Raw genomic sequence first — 27136 nt, forward strand, 5'->3', positions numbered from 1 at the left:
GCTCAGAGGCTGGCAACTATATTTTTGTTCACAAGGAACTGTGTTGCATTTTTGGAAAGATCTTGTGTTTACCTGCACGTATTTTTTTCTGCACCAGAATGACTGGGGCAGTTCAGAAGTTGGCAATTGTATTTTTTTAATTTGTTGGAAACTGTATTTCTTTTAGCGGGTGGGTTTTTCTTCTCTCTAGAATAGTCGTAATCTGGGGTCTACCAGAATTCAAGAAACAAAGAAATATCGGACCCTGTTACTGCAGGCTACAACTGACAGGTGACGAACAGCCTTTATTCAAACATCCCAGCAGGAGGAGGATCCTGACAAGAAGTCAGGTAGAAGTATCACATGTATTTAACATTTTTTTTCTCTATACGTACCCTGATCAGTCCAGACTGCTGGGTTTTGCCTCCCTTCCAGCAGATGGAGACAGAGAAAAACTTGAAGGGCACCCTCTAATATACCTGTGTGCCACCTGCGATTCCTTCAGTATTTCTCTGCCTCCAGCAGAACCTGCTGGTCCTGGTAGTTTACTTAGTTCTTTAAAAAAAAAAAAAAAAAAAGAAGCAGCAGCTCAAATTAATTGCCTATGGTTAGATCAAAGCGGCTCCTTTAAAAAAAAAAAGAGAGCACTGAGCACATTACCTCCCGGGGAAAAGTCAGCAGGGCTTCCTCCCTGGTTGCAGGCTCGGCTGTCGGAGAGCTTTTTTTCTTTCCTTCCTACTTGCAGCCTGCATACCCGGAGCCCTTGCTGGTGAGTGACGGGGGGGGGGGGATTTACTGGTGGGCAGGTCCCTCCCCCCTTGGCCCAGAGTCTGCAATCCTCTGGTCAGACCTGATGCTGTGTGAGTCGCGGTGTTTAAAAAAAAAAAATTAATACTAAGTTTTCTGCCTACGGTCTCCCGGGCTCCGGAGGGTGTTTTTGGTGTTTTCCCCTGCCTCCGCGCCTCAGCGATGCCACATGCATCTCGTTGTGTTGCTTGAGGGGAGCCGGCAGTGCGGTTCTCCCATGAGAGCCTCTGCTCCCAGTGTATCCCTGAGGGAGAGGGCTCTTTGGGCTCCAAGGAGGGCACTAAGGGGAAGACATCAGCGAGGCCCCGTGGTGCGGGTAAGCCTTCGCATTTTCAGGGCAGTCGGTCTGCTTCGTTCCCGCGGAGCACAGGAACGGCGGCCATTTTGGGAGCCTCGGATGATTTCCCCAACATCACGGCAGGGGAAGGGGATTCCCCTTCTGTGCACTCTCCTATAATAGGAGTCCCGGGTCCCCTCAGGGCTCGAGGCCAGCTTCTCCTGTGCTCCCCGCAGCGGAGCTTAAATAGCCAGTCCTCTTTTTCTGCAGATTTTGTATTACTTATGCATAAGGCTTATTTGGCTAGCCTTATGCCTGCTGAGGATCCGGATCCGGGTCTTCCGAGACCGGTTCCTCTTCCTGCGAAGCTCCCTCGCCCGGATCCTCCAGAGGTATCAAGGATCCGGGGCATTCGGGGAGCATCGGGGTCTAGTGAGCCCGCCCCAGGGGGAGACTATGTGGCTGCGGACCCTCTGCAGGCGGACGTGGATGGGGATGCAGAGCAGACTGTCCCTGTTCAGGGTGATGATCCTCGTGTCCTCCGTTTGTTTCATTGAGATGAATTGGAACCGCTGATTCCGTATGTCCTGTCGGAGCTAGGGATCCAAACCTCTCCAGCGGCCTCGGTTCCAGATTCGGTGGACCCAGTCCTTTCGGGGCTTCACCCTCCGACCAAGTCCTTTCCTTTTCATCCCATGTTGCTGCAGCTTATGTTCCACGAGTGGGATGCCGTGGAGGTGAGCTTGCGTGTGGGGCGCGCTATGGATAAATTGTATCCGCTCCCAGACGATTCCCTGGAACTCCTCAGGGTCCCCAAGATAGACGCGGCTGTGTCACCGGTTATGAAGTATACCACGATTCTGGTGGCTGGTGCGGCAGCTCTTAAGGACTTCCAGGATAGAAAGCTTGAGGTCCACTTGAAAAGAATTTTTGAGGTGTCTGCTCTGGGTGTCAGGGCAGCTGTCTGCAGCAGTTTGATGCAGCGAGTGAGTCTGCGATGGGTGCAACAATTGCTGAATGCCCAGGAACTTTCCTCATCTGGAGGCGGTGGTAGCATATGGGGCGGATGCCTTATATGATCTCCTCCGTACTTCATCCCGTACCATGGCCTCGGCAGTGTCAGCTTGGAGACTTTTGTGGCTCTGTAACTGGTCGGAGGATGTTTCTTCTTAGTCTCAGTTGGGGGTGCATCCTTTCAGAGGGAAATTCCTGTTTGGAGATGATTTGGAACAGTTTATTAAATCTTTAGGAGATAATAAGGTGTACAAGCTTCCCGAGGACAGGCCTAAGTCTTCCAAGCCTTTTGGGCCTTCGCGGTCTCGTTTTCGAGGTCAGCGCTGGTTTCATCAGACCAGACCGTCCTATGGTCAGTGTCAGTCTTCGGGAAGGCCCCAGGCTTGGGCTCCATCCTTTCGATGGTGGGGAGTTCCCTGCCTGGATTTGATGGCGACTCGGTTGAATGCGAAGGAGACTCGATTCTTCAGTCGCAGAAGGGAGCACAGGGCAGAAGGAGTGGATGCCCATGTCCTTCCATGGCCCCTCGAATTTCTGCTCTACGTCTTTCCTCCCTGGCCCCAAGTGGGCAAGGTCATGAGACGAATAGAGTCCCATCCAGGCTTGGTCATCCTCATAGCTCCGGAGTGGCCTTGGAGGCCGTGGTTCGCAGACCTGGTCAACTTGGCGGTGGACGGTCTGCTTCGTCTTCCGCAATCTTCTTCCGAATCGTCTAAGGCAAGGTCCAGTATTTTTCAACCAGGCAGCTCGCTTTTGTCTAGCGGCCTGGCTTATGAAAGGAAGCAGTTAAGGAAGAAGGGTTATCCGGACGCACTCATTTCCACTCTTTTGAGGGCACGTGAGACCTCTACTTCACTTACATATGTTAGGGTCTGGAAGGTGTTCGATTCATGGTGTAGCAGTTTGGACGTCGCCCCGTGCCGTGCCTCTCTTGTTCATATACTTGCTTTCTTACAGGAGGGGTTGAAGAAAGGTCTGGCATACAGTTCTCTCAGGGTCCAGGTTGCAGCCCTGGGCTGTTTACGGGGAAAAATTGATGGAGTGTCCCTGGCGGCTTATCCTGACGTAGCGCGTTTTCTGAGGGGTGCTAAGCACTTGAAGCCCCCAGTGCGACCAGTGTGTTCTTCTTGGAGTCTGAACCTGGTTCTTCGTGGGTTGTGCGGGCTTCCTTTTGAGCCCCTCAAGCGAGCCACTTTGAAGGACCTAATAAGAACATAAGAACATAAGAAAATGCCATACTGGGTCAGACCAAGGGTCCACCAAGCCCAGCATCCTGTTTCCAACAGTGGCCAATCCAGGCCATAAGAACCTGGCAAGTACCCAAAAACTAAGTCTATTCCATGTTACCATTGCTAATGGCAGTGGCTATTCTCCAAATGAACCTAATAGCAGGTAATGGACTTCTCCTCCAATAACTTATCCAATCTTTTTTTAAACACAGCTATACTAACTGCACTAACCACATCCTCTGGCAACAAATTCCAGAGTTTAATTGTGCGTTGAGTAAAAAAGAACTTTCTCCGATTAGTTTTAAATGTGCCCCATGCTAACTTCATGGAGTGCCCCCTAGTCTTTCTACTATCCGAAAGAATAAATAACCGATTCACATCTACCCATTCTAGACCTCTCATAATTTTAAACATCTCTATCATATCCCCCCTCAGCCGTCTCTTCTCCAAGCTGAAAAGTCCTAACCTCTTTAGTCTTTAGTCTTTCCTCATCTTTCTTATGTTCTTATGTCTTATCATTTTGGTAGCCCTTCTCTGTACCTTCTCCATCGCAATTATATCTTTTTTGAGATGCGGTGACCAGAATTGTACACAGTATTCAAGGTGCGGTCTCACCATGGAGCTCAAGATGGTCTTCCTAGTGGTTATTTGCTCGGCGAGGCGAATATCTGAGCTTCAAGCACTGTCCTGTAGGGAACCTTTTCTTAGGTTTTCAGATTCGGGGGTGTCTCTCAGAATGGCACCGTCCTTTCTACCAAAAGTAGCATCTGCTTTCCACTTGAATCAGTCCGTGGAATTGCCGGCTTTTCCGGGTTTGGATTCTGGGTCTCCTCAGGCTCACGACTTGAGGAAGTTGGATGTCCGACGGGTTCTCCTTCAATATTTGGAGGTTACTAATCACTTCAGGTTTTCAGACCACTCTTTGTCCTTTGGAGAGGTCCTAAGAAAGGACATAAGGCATCTAAGTCTACCATTGCCCGTTGGTTGAAGGAAGCTATCCCTTCAACTTATATATGTCATGGCCGGGCAGTACCGGATGGTCTAAAAGCTCATTCAATCTGCTCTCAAGCTGCATCTTGGGCAGAGAGTCAGCTGGTCTTGCTGCAGGAGATCTGTAGAGTGGAGGTCTTGCTGCAGGAGATCTGTAGAGTGGAAGTCTCTGCAAACCTTTGCTAAGCATTACCATTTAGACGTCCGGGCTCTAGATATCGACTGTTTTGGCAGCAGTGTGCTTTGAGCAGGACTCTCCAGGTTCCACCCCATGTAGGGCAGCATGGGTACATCCCAGCAGTCTGGACTGATCCGGGTACATATAAGGAAAGGAAAATTGGTTCTTACCTGCTAATTTTCGTTCCTGTAGTACCACGGATCAGTCCAGATGCCCGCATGGGGAGGAAGATGTTACGGTCCTGGGCCGTGCCCCGGGACCTCCACTCACCTCCCGGCCCAGGCCGGCCGCGGGAGTCCCTCCACTTCGGCCCCAAAGGCCCGAAACGTGGCGCTCTCCCTGCGAGGGAGATGCCGATGATGATCTGCAGCTGGTTCCGTCCCTAGGTGCGTGCATGCGCTGCGGCTTCAGTCTTAAAGGGGCCAGCGCAGGAAACTCCCACTGACGTCAGACGCTGCCGGGTTATTTAAACCCGGCAGTCACTGACATGCCTTGCCTTGCAACGAGGTTCACTCAGTCCCCTGAGTTGCTAGTTGCTGCGTTGGATCTTGGATCATCTCTTCTACTTCTGGCTTCCAACCCGGCTTCGTCCATTGACTTTGTCTTCGCTCCTGCTCCTGGTTTTGGTTTGGACTTCTGATTTCTGGCTTCTGACCTGGTTCTGTCCACGACTCTGTTTCCAGCTTCCGCCCCTGGCTTTGACTTCGGACCTCTGATTTCTGGCTTCTGACCCTGCTTCAGTACTGGACTCTGACTTCTGTTCCCTCCGCCTCTTCAGGTATCCGATTCTTGCTGGCCCAGGGGATTCTGCTATGTCCCAGCGGCTTGGGCTCTCACGGGCTCCTCCCAGGGGAGCCGCAGGCTTCCGAAGGTGAAGACTCTTCCAGCCTCCTGGGCCCTACCGTCCTCATCGACCATCTTTTCGACCGCTTCCTGGATCCTTGGTCGCAGAGGGTCCCACCTAAGTCCAAGAGGTCCGGGTCCCTACGGGCTCCTCCTGGGGGGACTTCGGACTTCCAGTGGTGAAGTCTTCTCCGGAGTCTCTCGTCAGCGCCACCTCCCGGCTGAGACACTCACTGTGGGTCCCCACAGTACAACATCTGCAGTCTCAACTGGCCCAAGGGTCCACGACCATAACAGAAGACAAGTTTAAAGAGGGAGAGTCCGCTCAAATTCATTTCTTTTAGCTACAGACTACGCGAATGAGCAAAAGACTACGCAAATCAGCTCAATTTGATGAGTTCAATTCCAGAGTGCTCCTGTCATGTACATAGTTTTTTGGTCGCATTCCTTTTCCTCAGTTTTGATCTAACCATTAGATTAGGATGTGAGGTTTTTGGTTGCAAAGTTCATTAGTTCTTTATCTGCGTTGATGCTGTTTATACTGAAGGGATCGCAGGCGGCGCGCCGGTATATTAGAGGGTGCCCTTCACGTTTTTCTCTGTCTCCATCTGCTGGAAGGGAGGCAAAACCCAGCAGTCTGGACTGATCCATAGTACTACAGGAACGAAAATTAGCAGGTAAGAACCAATATTCCTATATTCCATTGACCCCAAACCAGACATTCTAAGCAATAAAGTCTGATTTAATAAGAAAAGATTGCATGTAGATTGCATGCTTGGCCTGACCCTCCAGTACTTTCTTAGTAGCACTGTACATCGACGAGGATTACGGCCATCCTAAAACAACATAGTGCAGTTTTTTCATTAACTGGTGTTTCATTTATTTGTTCTTTTTGCTCATATTTATATTCTTCCTCTCCTCAAAAGCCTATGGCAGGACAACATATCATCAAACAGAAACTACATGTGCAGTAAAACAGATATAAATCATCCATAAATAACACAAAATGTCTTTTCAAAACAAACAGGCTCATTAATAACAATCTACATCTAAACAGTCATAACCCTGTTTCCTGAATATTCAACAGAAGATAAATAATGAACATCCTCGGCCTTCATTTGATATTCCACAGATTGTGGTACTGATTTATAGTTACAAAATTGGCCCTGAAAATATTAAACAGGAGCCATCAACCATTAAAAACTGTAAATAGCGGAGACAGGTAAACTTATTGGCTTTCTGAAGGTTAAAAATAACCCTTCGGTGCCCTTAGCTTCTTAGGAATTGAATTTGACAGGCATGAACCAACACAGGATATTGCTACCTTATATGTCTCTGAATACTTAATATCGCTTCCTGAAAGGGTCATCAGAAGTGCCTCTGCATTACATCCTTCCTAGGATAGCATGCACCTGCACTACAACTATGCACTGCACAAAGGTTTGGTAATTTCTTGGAGGAAAAGTCCATAAACTGTTATTAACCAGGTAGATTTGGGGGAAACGACACTATTTATCCCTGGGTGTTAGCAATATGGGATCTAACTGCTATTTGAGATCCTGCCAGGTACTTGTGACCTCGATTGGCCACTGTTAGAAACTGGATGCAGGGCTTGAAAGACCCTCAGTCTGACCCAGTATGGCAACGCTTGTGCTCTTAAATTATCCAAAAAATGGGGTAAGAAGTGAAGGGGTCAGGGTGTTAGAGACAGGTGCAAAGAGTGATCATCTGGCTAGGGTAGTAAGAGCATCCTCAAGATCACAGCTTACTAGGGATGTGAATCGTTTTCCATATCGTCTTAACGATAGAAATCGTGTGGCAGGGCAAGAAAATCGTCTTAGGCACGATTTTTTAGTTAAAAAATCGTTAAAAATCGTTTTTTCCGATTAGTGCGCACTAACTCGAGTTAGTGCGCACTAACGGGAGTTAGTGCGCACTAACTGGGAGTTAGTGCGCACTAACTGAAAATGATACAATTTGACACTTTTCAGGTCAGTTAAGGTCAGTTTAGGAATGAATATGTATTCCTATTGGCTGCCCTCTTATTTATTCATGTTACCAAGTTTCCTACTGACAGTATATGGGGGATGGGAAATGGAAACAGTTGGTAGCTTGACAAAACAAGTAATGTGATCAGTCAATGTGACTAGAACTTGTGCCCTAACCCTGATACCAGGGGTATTGTGATCTTCCTGCACACAGTGCCCTATCCCTATTAATACCAGGAGTGTTGTGATCTTCCTGCACACAGTGCCCTATCCCTAATACCAGGGGTGTTGTGATCTTCCTGCACACAGTGCCCTATTCCTGATACTGGGGGTGTTGTGATCTTCCTGCACACAGTTGCCCTATTCCTGATACCGGGGGTGTTGTGATCTTCTTGCACACATCCTGGTATCAGGGATAGGGCACTGCATGCAGGAAGATCACAACACTCCTGGTATTAATAGGGATAGGGCACTGCATGCAGGAAGATCACAACCCTCCTGGTATTAATAGGGATAGGGCACTGCATGCAGGAAGATCACAACACCCCTGGTATCAGGGATAGGGCACTGTGTGCAGGAAGATCACAATACCCCGGAGGAGTGAGGGTCAGGCAGCTCCCCCCTGTCTGTGAAGCCAGCCTCTCACTAGTAATGCAGGGAGGGAGCTGTCTCAGACTTCACCATCCTCCCCCCCCCCTCACCCACACACCATTCACTAGCTGGGACATGGGGGAAGTCAGGAGTGAGGGTCAGGCAGCTCCCCCCTGTCTGTGAAGCCAGCCTCTCACTAGTAATGCAGGGAGGGAGCTGTCTCAGACTTCACCATCCTCCCCCCCCCCCCTCACCCACACACCATTCACTAGCTGGGACATGGGGGAAGTCAGGAGTGAGGGTCAGGCAGCTCCCCCCTGTCTGTGAAGCCAGCCTCTCACTAGTAATGCAGGGAGGGAGCTGTCTCAGACTTCACCATCCTCCCCCCCCCCCCCTCACCCACACACCATTCACTAGCTGGGACATGGGGGAAGTCAGGAGTGAGGGTCAGGCAGCTCCCCCCTGTCTGTGAAGCCAGCCTCTCACTAGTAATGCAGGGAGGGAGCTGTCTCAGACTTCACCATCCTCCCCCCCCCCCCCTCACCCACACACCATTCACTAGCTGGGACATGGGGGAAGTCAGGAGTGAGGGTCAGGCAGCTCCCCCCTGTCTGTGAAGCCAGCCTCTCACTAGTAATGCAGGGAGGGAGCTGTCTCAGACTTCACCATCCTCCCCCCCCCCCCCTCACCCACACACCATTCACTAGCTGGGACATGGGGGAAGTCAGGAGTGAGGGTCAGGCAGCTCCCCCCTGTCTGTGAAGCCAGCCTCTCACTAGTAATGCAGGGAGGGAGCTGTCTCAGACTTCACCATCCTCCCCCCCCCCCCCTCACCCACACACCATTCACTAGCTGGGACATGGGGGAAGTCAGGAGTGAGGGTCAGGCAGCTCCCCCCTGTCTGTGAAGCCAGCCTCTCACTAGTAATGCAGGGAGGGAGCTGTCTCAGACTGGTATCAGGGTTAGGGCACTGTGTGCAGGAAGATCACAACACTCCTGGTATTAATAGGGATAGGGCACTGTAAGAGATGACTGTAGTAGATTGAATAAAGATCTGATGTTTCTGCTCTCCTCACACCAAACAAAAACAACACACAAGCAGAGAAGCCCTTCTTACAAAGCTGAGCTAGTGAGTTAAGTAGGAGGAAAAGTAAACATACTTGTGCCAGTGTGGCTACTTAAAAAATACACTTACCAACAATCAATTACATATATTTGAACTGTGTACAGTTCCAGCCAGGACCACCTTTCTAAAATGCACAGTGATTGGCAAATTCAACATGCACTAGCATTTCAGGTGCCTGCTAACAAAAATAATAAACAAACAAGTTCTAGTCACGTGAGTGCTGATCATTACATTACTTTTTTTGTCAAGCTTCCAACTGTTTCCATTTCACATCCCCCCAACCATTACCTCAGTATTAGCCTTGGTAACATCAATAGATAAGAGCACAGCCAGCCAATAGGAATACATACATACATATTCATTCCTAAGTGACCTTTACTGACCTGGGAAGTGTGAACACTTGTTTCATTTTCTGTTGGTGTTCGTTAGTTTCCAGTTCCATTTCCCATCCCCCCAACCATCACCTCAGTGGTAACCTTGGTAACATCAATAGATAAGAGGGCAGCCAGCCAATAGGAACACATATTCATTCCTAACTGACCTTCAGTGACCTGGAAAGTGTTTATTTGTATCATTTTCAGTTAGTGCGCACTAAATCGAGTTAGTGCGCACTAACGGGGAGTTAGTGCGCACTAACTCGATTTAGTGCGCACTAACACGATTTAACGATTTTTAACGATAAATCGTTAGAATTTCTATTGTATCGTGTTCTATAACGATTTAAGACGATATAAACATTATCGGACGATAATTTTAATCGTTGAAAAACGATTCACATCCCTACAGCTTACTAAGGTGGATTATTCCTAGAAGCACACTGACAAATTCTTGCTTTTGCATAGTACAATTATACCAAATATATTAGATGATTGCAGGCTATCATAGCATCCAAAAATGATTGCACACATCTGCATAGAAAGAAGAGACTACTGAGATCTGCATCTCCCTTTGGGTAATGGTCAATAAGAAAGTACACTGTTATGAAAATGAACTAACTGCTGAGGCTAGATGGTAGAAATGGTCATGAAACAGGTGGATGCATCTCATATGCACACACATACCCCAATATTTTTTCCTTAAATTTTCTGCTGCTATCACTCTCTTCCCCACCCCCAGATTGCCTGCCTGGGCAACACTAGGGCCCTCACTGGATTTAAGGGTTGGAGGCAAGTCTCCTTTAAGAGAGCTATGGGGCAAATTGCGGTCACTGCCCCTGGCCCATATTAGCCAGTTGTCGGTTTCTTAATTTGCTGTCGGCCATCTTTGTTTGTAGGTGCAGTGCCTTCTTTTCCTTCCCAGAACAGCTGATACACCATTTCTGTTACTGCAGCCGACTCTCCTCACCAGTGGCCAATGGCCGGGCTAACCGCCTCTCCTTTGTGTCAGCAAAGTGATTTCTCACTGGGGCCCCTCCTGTCACATGGACCAGTCCACTGAACTCAGGCCTTGCATCCCTTGGTCCCTCTTGCTGTAGCCACCAGCAGCTCCAGGCTGATGCTCAATGTGAAAGGAGAAATGGCAGCGGCTGCTCTGCTACTCATGGCCCAATGTGAGTGAGTGAGTCATTCTTACTAATCTGTTCCTTTTACATTCCCTTATGAGCTGACCTTAGGGAAAGTGCATGGTTCCACCCCAAGCTGCCAGGAAATTATAGTGCCAGAGACAGGGCTACCATGGTAGCTGCAGGATCCCTTAAAGTGTAAGGCCCAGGGCTGTCACCCCCCTTATGGATGGCTTTGATTCCTTTCATATTAATTTCATTTAGACACTAATTGCCTGCTCATATTCATGGCACTACGAATCACCGGGACTGGAAGGGGATCACAAAAAACATTAGTGCTCACATAGGGAAATGCTGCATTATGAGAGGAGAAATGGCTGTAATGGTGGATAGGCTCAAGTTCTGTTTTGGTTTTTTTTCTGAGAAGTCTGTGATCCCCAGAGGAAAAAGCATCTTTGGCCCTTTACAAGTTTAACCAATCTTTAAAACTAGAGAAAAGTTGTCGGCTAGAATGAAGTAAGTGGACATGTTCCAGCTAATTTTCCCCAAAGTGAAAATACTGTTTGAATCTTGTAAACCGTTGTGATGGCTACACCGAATGACGGTATATAAAACCAAACAAATGAAATAAATAAAGTCTGAAAGTCACTCTTATTGGAAAGAATGGGAGTTGTACAGCTTAGGCTCCAGCCCCAAGTTACCTGCCTCTGCCAGGATACTGAGCACCTGGGAGATGTACTGGAGCTGTGCATGAATCTGAGTGAAATCGGGTATGGGAGAATGCCTTGGAAAGGAGTGCAGGGGTTCATAGAGGATTTCATTGGGTATTCAGATAAAGAGGCATACCAGACCACAGAGTAACAGATATGCAGTTTCAGTGTCCTGTAAATAAATCTTTATTTGCATGCATAAAAAGCAGTTTCTCAAACAGCCCTGACCATGATTCAACAATAAATATTTTAAAAAATTCCAATGAATTCATAATATTATTTCTACATGGTGCTCTTTTGGAAGATAACACTATGAATTCATTGGAATGATACACAGTAACACACTAATGACGGCAGAAAAAGACCAACTAGGCCATCCAGTCTGCCCAGCAAGCTTCTTATATCTGCCGTTCTGGGCAGGTCACCCCATGTTTCTCTTAAGGATAGTAATTGCTGTTCTGTGCAGTTATCCCCAAGCCTTATAACCCATAAAATATTGCGGCTAGCAAAATTTTAATGGGTGATGAGCCTTCTTGAAAAATTCACAGTGCTGCTTGATGTGCTATGCTTTATGGACTTGCCCATAGAAGCAGTCCTGTGCTTTTTCCCTTATATCTGCATATGAGTACTCCAGACCGTAAAAATCAGGGCCCATGTTGATTGTTGTCTGAATCCAATTTCCCCCCCCCCCCACCATTGAAATGGAGAGCAAAGCTGCAGTTGTGTGAAAAGCATCAAGAGTAGTAATCCCATGCCTTTTGTTAAGAGTAGTAACTGCCGTTCTGTGCAGATTACCTCCATGCTTATCAGTACTCCAGACCGTACAGGTCGGGGCCCTCGTTGATTGCTATCTGAATCAAATTCCCTTTTTCTTCTGCTGTCAAAGCAGACGGCAATGTTGCACTTGCATCAAAAGTATCAAGGCTTATTGGTTAAGGGTAGTAACCACTCCACCAGCAAGGTACCCCCATGCGCCCTTTACATAAGAACATAAGAAATTGCCATGCTGGGTCAGACCAAGGGTCCATCAAGCCCAGCATCCTGTTTCCAACAGAGGCCAAACCAGGCCACAAGAACCTGGCAATTACCCAAACACTAAGAAGATCCCATGCTACTGATGCAATTAATAGCAGTGGCTATTCCCTAAGTAAAATTGATTAATAGCCATTAATGGACTTCTCATCCAAGAACTTATCCAACCCTTTTTTGAACCCAGCTACACTAACTGCACTAACCACATCCTCTGGCAACAAATTCCAGAGCTTTATTGTGCGTTGAGTGAAAAAGAATTTTCTCCGATTAGTCTTAAATGTGCTACTTGCTAACTTCATGGAATACCCCCTAGTCCTTCTATTATTCAAAAGTGAAAATAACCGAGTTACATCTACTCGTTCAAGACCTCTCATGATCTTAAAGACCTCTATCATATCCCCCCTTCAGCCGTCTCTTCTCCAAGCTGAACAGCCCTAACCTCTTCAGCCTTTCCTCATAGGGAAGCTGTTCCATCCCCTTTATCATTTTGGTTGCCCTTCTCTGTACCTTCTCCATCGCAACTATATCTTTTTTGAGATGCGGCGACCAGAATTGTACACAGTATTCAAGGTGTGGTCTCACCATGGAGCGATATAGAGGCATTATGACATTTTCCGTTCTATTAACCATTCCCTTCCTAATAATTCCTAACATTCTATTTGCTTTTTTGACTGCTGTAGCACACTGAGCTGACGATTTTAAAGTATTATCCACTATGATGCCTAGATCTTTTTCCTGGGTGGTAGCTCCTAATATGGAACCTAACATCGTGTAACTACAGCAACGGTTATTTTTCCCTATATGCAACACCTTGCACTTGTCCACATTAAATTTCATCTGCCATTTCGATGCCCAATCTTCAAGTCTTGCAAGGTCTTCCTGCAATGTATCACAGTCTGCTTGTGATTTAACTACTCTGAATAATTTTGTATCATCTGCAAATTTGATAACCTCACTCGTTGTATTCCTTTCCAGATCATTTATATATATATTGAAAAGCACCAGTCCAAGTACAGATCCCTGAGGCACTCCACTGTTTACCCTTTTCCACTGAGAAAATTGACCATTTAATCCTACTCTCTGTTTCCTGTCTTTTAACCAGCTTGTAATCCACGAAAGGACATCGCCTCCTATCCCATGACATTTTAGTTTTCGTAGAAGCCTCTCATGAGGGACTTTGTCAAACGCCTTCTGAAAATCCAAATACACTACATCTACCGGTTCACCTTTATCCACATGTTTATTAACCCCTTCAAAAAAATGAAGCAGATTTGTTAGGCAAGACTTCCCTTGGGTAAATCCATGTTGACTGTGTCCCATTAAATCATGTCTTTCTATATGCACTACGATTTTGATCTTGAGAATAGTTTCCACTATTTTTCCCGGCACTGAAGTCAGGCTCACTGGTCTATAGTTACCCGGATCGCCCCTGTAGCCTTTTTTTAAATATTGGGGTTACATTGGCCACCCTCCAGTCTTCAGGTACAATGGATGATTTTAATGATAGGTTACAATTCTGTCCTCTAGCCTTTAGAGATCCAGTGTTTATCCCATGACCATCTGAATTCTGGGACTGTTTTCATCTTCACCACCTCCTCCGGAAAGGTATTCCAGGCATCCACCACCCTCTCCGTAAAGCAACATTTTCTGGTCTTGGTTCTGAGTCGTCCCCCCTGAAGTTTCATTTTGTGACCCCTAGTTCTACTGATTTCTTTCCAATGGAAAAGATTCGAAGTTCATGCATCATTAAAACATTTCAGGTATCTGAAGGTTTGTATCATATTTCCCCTGCACCTCCTCGCCTCCAGGGTATAAATATTTACGATCTTCAACCTCTCCTCATAAATCATTTGATGGAGACCCACCACCATTTTGGTCACCCTTCTCTGGACTGCCTCCATCCTATCTCTGAGATACGGGCTCCAGAACTGAATACACCATTCCAGGTGAGGACTCAACAAGGACCTGTACAAGGGCATTATCACCTTCTTTTTCTTACTGGTTATTCCTCTCTATGCAGCCCGGCATTCTTCTGGCTTTAGCTACCCAGCTATCCCTTTGTCACATTGCTTTGCCATCTTCAGATCTCCCGACACTATCACATCAAGGTCCCTCTCCCAGTCCATGCATATTAGTCTTTCATCGCCCATCACATACAGCTCTTTTGGATTATCGCACCCCAGATGTGTCACTCTGCACTTCTTGGCACTGAATCCCAACTGCCAAGTCTACGACCACTCTTCTAGCTTTCTTAAATCATTTTTCATTCTCTCTACTCCTTCAGGTGTGTCTCCTCTGTGGCAAATCTTAGTATCATCCACAGATAGACAAACTTTACCTTCTGTCCTTTCTGCAACGTCGCTCACAAAGATACTGAACAGAACCAGTCCCAACACCGATCCCTGTGACACTGCACTTAACACAACTCTCTCTTCAGAGTAGGTTCCATTTACCATTACAAACTGTCTCCTATCTTTTAATATTTTTTAAATTACTCACATAGAAGCAAACATTGTTGAAACATGGCCATTTTGATGTTATTTGAGCATATGCTGGTTTTTTATTTAGGAGACTGATCAGCCAACAGAAAGATATCACATGACAGTTCAACCAGGGCCTCTTACCCCTAAGGGCATTCATCTATACATTGCTAACAGCTTGTCCAGTAGAAGCGTCAGCTCTTCCCCTGGGCAGAGAATGCCCCTTCATAGAGGACTTCAAACTCATGGACCTTAGGAAGTACACAATCCACCAGTTGAAGTTACCAACTGTTCCCAAAGACACAGAGGTAGGAAGGACTAGGGGGCACTCCATGAAGTTAGCATGGGGCACATTTAAAACTAATCGGAGAAAGTTCTTTTTCATTCAATGCCCAATTAAACTCTGGAATTTGTTGCCAGGGGATGTGGTTAGTGCAGTTAGTGTTTAAAAAAGGATTGGAGAAGTTCTTGGAGAAGTCCATTACCTGCTATTAATTAAGTTGACTTAGAAAATAATCACTGCCATTATTAACAACAGTAGCATGGGATAGACTTAGTTTTTGGGTACTTGCCAGGTTCTTATGGCCTGGATTGGAAACAGGATGCTGGGTTTGATGGACTCTTGGTCTGATCCAGTATGGCATGTTCTTATGTTAGGAAGCCATCCAAGATGCTTGGAAGCTTCTTTACTGCATCAAGGGCATTCTCTTCAGCACGACCTGCTTCATGTTCCAGAAGCAGGCAGTGTCCATTGGGCCTGCCAAAAGCTGATCCCAAATTTGTTCTGATTATATCATCATCACTGGGCCCAAGGAGGATGAGAAGGGGGTAAATCTTTATGATAAATTGCTTTATTTACAAAATGTAGATGTTTTCTGCAATAGTTATGTAATGGGACATTTTTTCTTAAATTGCAATGCACCTGATACGGTGATATTGATAGCTATTGTATAGTTGTCTTTTTCTACAATAAGCTGTTTAAATCTTAAATTTTCCAGAACTTACGGAATTTGTTGCCAGAGAATGTGGTTAGTGCAGTTAGTATAGCTGTGTTTAAAAAAGGATTGGATAAGTTCTTGGAGGAGAAGTCCATTACCTGCTATTAAGTTCACTTAGAGAATAGCCACTGCCATTAGCAATGGTAACATGGAATAGACTTAGTTTTTGGGTACTTGCCAGGTTCTTATGGCCTGGATTGGCCACTGTTGGAAACAGGATGCTGGGCTTGATGGACCCTTGGTCTGACCCAGTATGGCATTTTCTTATGTGCAGTGCATTAGCGAACGCCGATGTCACATGCCGTGACGTCAAGCGTCGTGACGTCACGCCTTGAGCGCTGAAATCGCATGGGCGTACACAGGCGTGCATTCATTCACTGCCAGCGGGGGCTGCCGGAGGCCGCTTTCGCCACCGGCTCCCTCCACCTGGATGAATGCATGCCCACCCGCCTGCCGGCTCCCGCCGCCGCCTGGATGAACGGGCGCCCACCCGCCCGCCGCCTGGATCGAACGCGCGCCCGCCGGCTCCCGCCGCCTGGATGAACGGGCACCCACCTGCCCGCCGGCTCCCGCCGCCGCCTGGATCGAACATGCGCCCGCCAGCTCCCGCTAGTAAGTTTACTTTTTTTTTACACTTTATTCCCCTTTGTTTTACTTTTCGCCCTGTGCCTTGCTTCGGGAGGGGGGGAACCATCCACTTCCTGGTACCTGTCATTTCAAAAGTCAGTTGAAATGACATTTGAAATGACAGGTACCAGCGCACCCAGGATACTGTATAGGCGCTGTATTAAGCGCCTATACAGTAAAATGGGTTGCGCGGGCCTAACGCTTCCCTCACGCTTCGCAGACGCGGCTTGCATTTGCAAGTAATTTACATAGAGTATCGAGCGGTATGTGAAGTGAACTGTGCGTGTGGGGAACGAGGGTGCGCCCGGCACTGCTGCACTCTTTCTAACGCAGCCTTACAGTATCGACCTGTTAGTTTTTATGTTATTTTGCAATGCAAACGGTGATATAACTGGTATTTTGTAACTGCATTGTAAACTGATGCTATTAGAATTATTATTCTAATTCTTATTTTCTCTCAAAGTTTTTGATATTGAAAAGAAGTCTTTTTACCCTTTTTTCACTCCATGCATTTCACTGGCAGATCACGTTTTTTGACTCATATGAAACCTAATGGATGTGATGTATTTGAAAAGCGGTATATCACATTTTTATGAGACTAAACTAAGGTCTGAGTCATGAGTTGAAGAAGGTTTCGTCTTGGTCTTTTGACTGAGATTGAAAACCTACAGAATAGGGGAAGTGTATGCTCCACGGAGCTCTTAAAATCATTAAGACGGCGTCAGCCAGGGACTTTGGGAACATTATATTGTGGTTTAAAAAAAAAAAAATCCCACCAATGTTATCCACTTTTCTTAACGCCATGAGCGGACAATCAGCTCTTGGAGAATTAGGTGAATAAAACCAGTCGTTTCTCCCTAGATTTTTCCACATGCAAATACGCTGCGCTTCTACGGCAAGCGCGGCCGGAAGGCGAAAGGAAGCATCGTGGGATGCGTGTGGCCAGCAGCCTTTGGTCTGATCGCCATGTCGCAGTGCTGCGAGCGAGCCAGGTAACCCGAAAGTGAAAGCCGGGACAGCGCTGTCACTGCGGGAGGAGGCGAAGAACATCGGGGGGGGGATAAGGAATGCAGATTCGCCAAGCCAATCCTTAGCTGTAGTAACTCAAAAAAAAACCAAAAACTCAAACATTCATGCGCATAGCTGAATAATTGGGCCTCCGAGCATTTGTTTCAGAGCAGCTCAGGCGGCGGAGGAGGGCACGTTTCCTTGCGCGATTATTTAACGGAGCCTAGGAAGGAAAGGCCTGCAACATGCGCGGGACGCATTTTGGTATTAAAATGCTGCTATAGTTCGCCTTCATAAAGCATAGTAACATTTAAAAGGTATGTGCCCGTCCCACAGATCCACCGCCACCCTCTCCCAGGACCCCTGGTCAGTGTTGCCAACTCTGAAAATCACTAGATCCACAAAAGTCTTCAGATTGGGTAAAAAATAGTTAAAAGTGCAGTATGAATACTGAAAACAGGAATAAGGGATTTTAAAATGATTGAAGGTTCTAAAAAACCCCCAAAACTATTTAAAAAATGAATATTAATAAATATAACACTTAGTAAACCAGATAAAAATAATTATGTGAAAAAGCAAAACTCAAAAAGATCTCTGATCCTGTTCACATTATGTGGACATGCAGAATGTAATTGTAGCATTTCTTGCCAGCAGCCTGGCTGGAGGTCATATCCCAGTGCTCTTCACCTTAAACAGGATATTATAGACGCTGCACAGCTAACAAATATCAAAGATGACCATCATACTAGGCTTCCTCGTAAGGGCTTTCGCCTATTCAACTCGGCCTTATAAATAATCATAGGTCATATTGTTGAAACTAATTTTTTAAATATTTTTCTTATGCAATTAAAACTCGCAAAGTCATAGGCTGTGTTCAGCCCAAAATCATATTATGCTTTGTGCAAATCCATCATGTGAAATTTCAACTTATCTTAAACACTTCGATATGTGAATGGAAATTGTCAGTCTTAAGCCATAACGATAATCGCAGTGTTGATGACCCGACACGGAGCCGTGTTTCGGACTGCTTTCACCATCTGCCAGTCCTTCTTCAAGGGTGATAATTACAGTTGTTGAACCTATTCAAAAATGGCGCTTCAGCGTTTTTTTTGGCATTTCCAGACGCTGAAGCGCCATTTTTGAATAGGTTCAACAACTGTAATTATCACCCTTGAAGAAGGACTGGCAGATGGTGAAAGCAGTCCGAAACACGGCTCCGTGTCGGGTCATCAGCACTGCGATTATCGTTAGGGCTTAAGACTGACAATTTCCATTCACATATCGAAGTGTTTAAGATAAGTTGAAATTTCACATGATGGATTTGCACAAAGCATAATATGATTTTGGGCTGAACACAGCCTATGACTTTGCGAGTTTTAATTGCATAAGAAAAATATTTTAAAAATTGGTTTCAACAATATGACCTATGATTATTTATAAGGCCGAGTTGAATAGGCGAAAGCCCTTACGAGGAAGCCTAGTATGATGGTCATCTTTGATATTTGTTAGCTGTGCAGCGTCTATAATATCCTGTTTAAGGTGAAGAGCACTGGGTTATTTGTACTACCGGTTTATTCCCAATACTTTTCGTCCATAATTTTAAGTCCTACTCTATTGAATCTGTGGAGGTCATATCCAACATGGAGAACTGAGCTCACGGTACACAGATTAAGAAAGCATTTTTCAGTCTCACTTCTTTTAACGATGTTAAACTGAACACACTCCCAACAAAATTCCTCATTCCCAACATGCTCCAGTTCAGCCCCCTTTGAGGAGGTCTTGCAGCTTAATTTAGCAGTAAACTACCAATCTAGGAGCTATCACCTTACCCTTACTGATTATTCTTTCCTGTGATCTCACTCCACAGGGTTGCCAGATGCCAAATATTTTTAGAAACCAATCACCAAATCTAGCTCAAAACGCAAAAGTTGTAAAACCAATTTTTATTATGCACAATTGTGCACAAATTCCTGCATTGCATGCAGACAAATTTACAAAATTAACAATGTATATAAAAAAGTTAAACATTGCTAGAAAAGTCTACAGATCAAGGTTGTCATGTCCAGTGTTGCCATAACATAAATGTCATCTGAGAACTGTGCAGAGCTGCACCATTCAAGATGTATTAGAAGCAAGTCCAGATTGGGACCCCTCTCTAGGGCATTAAATATTCTTGTACCGGCCCTGCTGACTCCTGCAAATTCAGTGCAGTATCTTAAAAACAAGTGCAAGACATAGTTAAAAAAGAAAAGGGAAAAAAAAGCATGCGTTGTGCAGATGGTGAATACTCACACACAGTTTGGGTTTGAAAAGCGAGCAGGCAAATATGAGGCATGCATGAGAAATATTTATTTATTTATTTATTTATTTAACATTTTTCTATACCGACCTTCATGGTTAAATACCATATCAGGTCGGTTTACATCGAACAGGGGTAAATAACTGAGATAAAGGAAACAAAAGTTACATTAAACGAGGACCGTGAACTTGGAGGCTTAGGTAGCTGGAAGAAAAAAGGCCCGAAGAGGGCATCAAACTTAGATTAAGTTAAAGGGAGACATAACAAAATTTCAGACTAGTGTTAGTCCACATATTAGAGGAGGTATCCATGCCGTTCCGGTAATTAGGGGGGGAGGAAGGTTCCATTGTTCGAGAGTAGATTAAACGCCTAATGTGTGTCCCAGGGACACACATTAGGCGTGGAGACTGGCCTGTTTGTGGCACTTGGGGACTAGAGTTCTCCATCACTTGCATTTCTTGCATCGGCCTTGCCTACCAGTACCATTTTAAGATATTTTTAGATTCAATTCAGCACCTTATTTTGGAATTCTCCCACCCCACCAACACACACACATGTTTTATGGCAAAAAAATTTATAATTCTACGCCTGACCACAAAACCAAAATTCATTCTGTCTCCACTCTCTCAATCATCTTCTCCCTCTTTTTTTGCCAAAATATCATCATATTGCTGTTCCATTCCTGCTTGGGGGGTGTTAAAACAAGCAGCAGTTAGCACTGACAGTGTATTTATAAGGCAGCTCTCTTCCCTTTAGCACTGAAGACAGTACTGTATTTTTGAGTGAAACTAATAGCATTGCAGATAGTAGTGGTTCTCACTACCATGGATAAGTTTCTAGAGGAATTAATCAATAACGAATAGTTTAGGTACTTGCCGGGTACTTGTGACTTGGATTGGCCATTGTTGGAGATGGGATGCTGGGCTTGATGGACCCTTAGTCTGTCCCAGTTTGGCATTTCTTATGTTCATCCAGGGATACCTGGAAGCCTGTCGGGGAGTTTACAGCCAGCCCATTAGTGCCGCATGAGAAAGGGAAGCCTGAACTGCGAGAGACAGCCACCTGCCACTGCACGGAAAAGGCCACCCTCATTGATATCAATGATCCTTTGTCAAGAGCTATCTGTACGTCTACCTAGAATAAGCCATAGACTATATTTAGTTTTTATTTTCTTTTGATGGGAGAAGTAAAGCGGATAGAGAAGTGTCCACTTGTAATATTCTTCCCTTTGACTCTCTAAAATGAGCAATGGAAATTTAAGCTGTCTGATACTCCCTTTCCCTTCCCCTCCCCCCAGGCGCAGCTCCCTCCATTTCTCCCTCAAGCTTCAAACTGGCATCAGTTTGTCAGGACGCGACAACAAAACCTCACTGGAAATGTGGCTTCCAGCTACCGCAGCACCCTTCCGGAAAGACACCTAAAAAACAGCGCACACACCAGAAAAAAAAAAGCCCCAAATCCCACAACCAAAAAAAGGAAAAACCTTCCTGCACACGCTCAGAAACAATAGACCAGTTGGGCGTGAAAACTGCCCATCTGGCGACACTACTCCACACAGAAACTTGCTTAATGTTGCTGGAAATGGAGAGGCCAGCCTAGAGCCCAGCGTGCACTGACACACTCTGATCCCCCGCCTCTCTCTTCCTGCACTCGCTGCAGGCTCAGCCAAGCTGGCCGTGAGGATGTCCGTGCCACTTCCTGCCACTGCAGTCTTCCAACCACTGGCAGCCATCATTCCTCCCACCCTAGCATTTTCTCATTGTATGTCAGCTCTGCCCTATGGCTTTCCTAGCCCTCATATACGTTTGATCAGTGGGAATGACCACATCATCAAAATAGGATACAATTTCAAATCTGTCCAGAGCAATTCACCCTTACTACTACTACTACTACTACTACTACTACTACTACTACGTGTCACTTCTTTAGCACTCCTGCACGTAGACAGCACAGTACAAAAACACATAAGAGACAGTCCCTGCTCAGTAGAGCTTAGAATCCAGGCAAGACCAACATACAGGGGGAAAAAAATCCCTCACACATTTCTACTGCTGTGGGAGGAATCCACTGAAATACCTACTTTAGAATGAACATGAATTTTAATTTAATATCCACCTGAAAAAAAATAAATAGGTTGTCCTCCCGAAACTCTGGTACAGTCAAACTTCCCCAAATCTCTAAGTCACTGAGAGACGTAGTTCATCTCTTCCTCTTAACCAGTATACACTTCCATGCTGTACATTCCCCACATACCCCAGTACAGCACAAAGCCAAACACCTCCTGCTACATTTCTTACCGTTGCCTTTCTTGCTGTTTTGTTTTTTTTAAACTAACAATTGGGAGACTCTGCCTGTTATGATGCGCGGCTCACAGGGCCTTCCCGCAAACCGTCTCACTTACCCCTGATGCCGATGGACCCCCCCACATGCAGCAAGAATGCTGCTTGTCGCTGCCAGGGCCACGTCGCTTGCATTCCCCTCCGCTGTCCTGTCCTGCTCCCTCTAGGCGTGCGTGCAGCGTGCACCTATACTTAAAGGAAGCCATGGCAGGAATCCTGACCTGGTGCCCCCATGATGACGTCAGCCACCACTGGTATTTAAGGTAGCTTTAGATGCCCCACAGATGCCTCAACAGCGGGTCGCCTAGCTTGGTAGTGTGTGTTGCTCCTGCATTCCCATGCCTCGTTCAGCCTAGGCTTGTCCAGCTTTGCCTTGTCCTGCCTGACTCATCATTGTCTTCTGTGTGTCTTTGTCACCTTTGGCCTGCCTTCCAGATTCTGACTTCTTGCCTGAACCTGACCACATTTGCCTGCTGCTTGGACCTGACCACGTTTGCCTGCCGACCGGCTCGATCTTTGGTTTGTCTCTATGCCTCCACCTTGCTGCTTGCCCTTGACCCTTTGCTCTCTTCACTGCCCTAGGGGCGCGCCTAAGTCTTGCCGGCCGCCAGGGCTTCATCTGCAGGGGAGGCGACTAGTATAGGTGAAGCTCCAGACTGTCCCATTCCTTCGTCAGCTGCCAGTGCAGGTCCCATAGGTTCGCCTACAAGGCTGCATCGACTTCGCCGCAGCACAGAGGACTCACTTTCATGCCTCTCATTACACTGCTACTGACCTGCACGCCCTTGGAGATGATCACGGAAAACAAACTTGGCACTTTCCCTTGCCACATTCACAGTTAAGAAGAAGACAATAAAATGCAAGTGAGCAGAAGAGGCAGGGAAGCCAGGAGTGAGGCTCAGTTTGGGCCAGTCCTCCTGGGCTCAGGGAGAAAGTGGCACAGTTGGAAGGAAAAGATCTGTCAGATCCCAGCAGCACAGTGAAAAACCAAAAACGTGATGACTACTGCTGGCAGTTTGTCTCTCATAGGGAAATGATGTAACTCCTGCTTTTTTTTTTGCCCTGATTGTGATTATTTCTTTTGGCTTCCAGCAGAGAGAGAGAGAGTTTAGTCTTAACCTCATTTAAGTCTCTGCTGCCGGTGTCTGGGTGAAGGAGGAGTCAGGTGCTGGGGTTGAACCAGGCTGACACTCTAGCCAGAGGAGGAGTCACTCTCTGGTACTTTCCTGCAGTACTCTAGCCAGAGGTCGCATTCTCTCTTTGATTTGTTAAGTGAGGAACCTGATGCAGATTTCAGAATAGTGAGAAACTCGCTAGATTTGTCCAAAAAAAAAAAAAACAATCACTAAATTAGCTCCCGCAAGCACGTGTTTGGATTTTATTTATTATCTTATTTTTTTTATAGATGTTTGATATTCTGCCTTTTCCCAAGAATGACCTCCCGGTGAACTACAATTATTTTAAATCAGACAGTTGCCGTTAAGGTTTAATTACTGGCTATTTAAATGCGAGCTAGTGGCAAGTTACAAACAGGTGCATTAGGTAGTTCTAGACCCCAGAGGGGTCTCCCAACGCGCGCCCAGCCACTTCTGTATTTAAATGAGGGGTCGTGCTAAAAAGAAGGCGCTATTGTCCCTAACTCCTCCTTATTAGCGGCAACCCAGGAGAGATGACTGTCAGCGGGTTCAGGAAACCAACACTCATTTACGAGCATCGGTTTTCCGAACTTGCTGACAGCCATAGGTTAGGAAACAGATGCAGGTAAAATTGAGTTATTTCTGCTTTTCTCTACACTTTTTCAGGCTGCTCAGAAATTAATGCCTACTCTTGGGCAGGCGTTAATTTCTGAGCATAAAATATGCGGATTGGCCGTACATTTTACTTTCAGTATCCTCGTCAACATGCATTTGCTTGTGATGAGTGCTATTAGTTTCCGCGGGGGGGGGGTTTGGCCACGCGTTTTCGACGCGCTAAATCCCTTACGTATAAGGGGTAGTGGACGCACGTCCAAGCCCCACCGCCGGGCGAGTTAAAAGGTTTGCTCGCCCGAGTGCACCTTACAGTATCAGCCTGTAAGTTTTTTGTTTGTTTACTTTTTTACATTTTCAGAGGGATAGCCGTGTGCCACCCGCCTCTTGTCATTTTTTTTCCATTTGTTATTTGTGAAATTTTTTTCACAGTACAACAAATTCCTTGAGGTAATACAAGCCAAGCCATACAAACAGAAACAAAATGAACACACAACCGATAGACCTGCGATGCTAGAAGATTGGGCATCCAAATGGCAGATGACATTTAATGTAGACAAGTTGAAGGTGATGCATATAGGGAAAAATAACTCATGCTGAGGTTACACAATGTTCGGTTTCATGTTAGGAGTTGCCACTCAGGAAAAAGATTTAGGTGTTATGGTAGACAATACATTAAAATCATTGGCTCATGTGCTGTGGTGACCAAAAAAGCAGACAGAATGTTAGGAATTATTAGGAAGGGAATGGTGAAGAAAACGGAGAATATCATAATACCTTTGCATCGCTTCCATGGTGAGTCCGCACCATGAGTACTGTGGGCAATTCTGGTTGCCGCATCTTAAAAAAGATAAAGATGCACCGGAGAAGGTACAGAGAAGGGCAACCAAAATTGTAAAGGGGATGGAAAGGCTCCCATATGAGGAAGGGCTAAAGAGATTAGGGCAGTTCAGCTTGAAGAAGAAATAGCGGAGGGGGGATATGATGGAGGTCTACAAAATCACGAAAGGACTAGAATGGGTAAATGTGAACCAGTTATTTATTCTTTCAGATAATATAAGGACTAGGGGGCACTTCATGAAGTTAGCAAGCAGCACATTTAAAACAAATTGGAGAAAAGTCTTTTTCATTCAACTCACAATTAAGTTCTGGAATTTGTTGCCAGAGGAAGTGGTTAAGACAGTTAACTTAGCTGGGTTTAAAAAAGGTTTGGCAAGTTCGTGAGAAGTCCATAAACTGCTATTAGTCGAGCTGATTTAGCGAATAGCCACTGTTTATTACCAGCATTAGTAGCATGGGATCTATTTAATGTTTGGGTACTTGACACGTACTTATATCCTGGAATGGCCATTGTTGGAAACAGAATGCTGGGCTTCATGGACCTTCTGCTTGACCCAGCATAGCAACTTCTTATGTTCTTAGCTTGCTTTGTTTTCCTAATAGGAGGTGTATTGGTGTTTTAAGGCCTGGTGTAATATTTGCAGTGTTGCATTTCATGCATTATATTGTTTGAGCACTGGAAGTTAGTGCTGTTTTGGTATGGGAAGTTTACTGTATTGTAATTTGTAATTCAGGTTTCTCATGAATTTGTAATTCATGGTTTCTCAAGTGTGAGCTTGATCTTCTGAAGATCAAGCTCACACTTAACACACTTTACAATAGGCCTAAGACCATATGAGTTCTAAGTAATTTTGCTGTTTTGAAGGATTTTTCTGGAGTATCACTAGCACTCTATCTAGCCACTCCTCTGGGAACAGTGACTCTCGTCTCCACCCCTTCCCCAGCATTTCAAATCGCCAAAAGGGCTAGATGCCAAGGGAGATAACCCCCCTCCCTCTGTAACCTGACCTGCACTGTGCCTTGGGGGAAGGGGCGTTTTTCTTTTTCCTCGCCTCAGGCAGCAGATTGCTTAGAGCCCCCCCTGTAGTAATCCCATCTTCTGTTAAGGGTTGTAACTGCCGCTCCATGCATGTTCCCCTCATGCTTATCAGTTCCCCAGACTGTCTTGTGTAAACCCAATTCTCCTTTTCCCCCCGCCATGGAAGCAGAGAACAATGTTGCAGCTGCATCAATAGTATCAAGGCTTTTTTGGTTAAGTGTAGTAACTGCCTCAGCAGCAAATTACCCAGTGCACTCTTTTTTTTTTTTTTAAATTTCCATCCTCTAGCCTTTAGGGATCCACAATGTTTATCCCGTGCCCCTTTGAATTCTTTGATTGTATGTCTTCAGCACCTCCTCTGGAAGAGCATTCCAGGCATTTACCACCCTCTCCCTGAAGAAATATTTTCTGACAATTCTGAGTCCCTGCCCCCACCCACCCCCAGAGTTTCATTTTGTGACCCCTAGTTTTACTGTTTCCTATCCAGCGGAAAAAGTTTGATGTTTGTGCATCATTAAAACCTTTCAGGTATCTGAAGGTCTGTATCCTATCTCCCCTGCACCTCCTCTCCTCCAGGGTATACATATTCAGATCCTTCAACCTCTCATAAGTCTTCCAATACTGACCCCACACCATTTTGGTCACTCTTCTTTGGACCACCTCCATCTGTCTCTATCCTTTTTGAAATACGGGCTCCAATACCGAACACGATACTCCAGGTGAGGCCTCCCCAAGGACCTGTAGAATGACATCACCTCCTTTTTCTTACTGATTATTTCTCTCTCTGTGCAGCCCAGCGTTCTTCTGGCTTTAGCTATCGCCTTGTCACATTGCTTTACTCCCTTCAGATCGCCAGACACTGTTACCCCAAGGTCCCTCTCTTAGTCCGTGCACATCAGTCTTTCATCCCCATCACATACAGCTCTTTTGGATTACTGCACCATAAATGGATGATTCTGCACTTCTTGGCATTGAATCCCAGCAGCCAAATCTTTGACTACTCTTCCGACTTTCATAAATCACTTTTCATTCTCTCTGCTCCTTCCGGCGTGTTCACTCTGTTGCAGATCTTAGTATCATCCGCAAACAGACAAACTTTACCTTCTGTCCCTGCTGCAATGTCACTCATAAAGATATTGAACAGAACCATTGCAAATTGAAATCTTTACATAAATGTTATTCTTCAGCAAAATTTGTAAATGATTGGGATCATAATAAGCTTATTTTATATCTTTATAAAGGATGATACATTTACATGGAAATTAAAAAAAATTTATATATATATAGTGTTCAAGCCTGCTGCCTGACTTTTTTAAAAGGCCAAAATGTCCTCCTAGTGTCTTGAGTTGGCTTAGACAAGTGAGAGAAATGCTCTCTCTGAACATACTCTTCCGACTTTCATAAATCACTTTTCATTCTCTCTGCTCCTTCCGGCGTGTTCACTCTGTTGCAGATCTTAGTATCATCCGCAAACAGACAAACTTTACCTTCTG

General features: G+C 45.6%; 1 protein-coding gene across 2 annotated transcripts in view; it reads left to right on the forward strand.

Annotated features, from left to right (window-relative positions):
• Positions 1 to 657: 657 nt before the first annotated feature.
• The window catches only part of AS3MT (arsenite methyltransferase), a 171589-nt gene continuing 145110 nt past the window's right edge, over positions 658 to 27136 (forward strand). The window contains exons 1-2 of one of the 2 annotated variants that reach the window (XM_029610283.1): positions 658 to 748; positions 17232 to 17362. In XM_029610283.1, the coding sequence (XP_029466143.1) occupies positions 17337 to 17362 (26 nt within the window). In that variant the 5' untranslated portion in view covers positions 658 to 748; positions 17232 to 17336. The remainder of the gene's footprint in view (positions 749 to 17231; positions 17363 to 27136) is intronic. The other variant, XM_029610284.1, reaches the window with a different exon arrangement.

This window comes from Rhinatrema bivittatum, chromosome 7 (genome assembly GCF_901001135.1).
Source record: "Rhinatrema bivittatum chromosome 7, aRhiBiv1.1, whole genome shotgun sequence".
In the NCBI taxonomy this organism is placed as follows: domain Eukaryota; kingdom Metazoa; phylum Chordata; class Amphibia; order Gymnophiona; family Rhinatrematidae; genus Rhinatrema; species Rhinatrema bivittatum.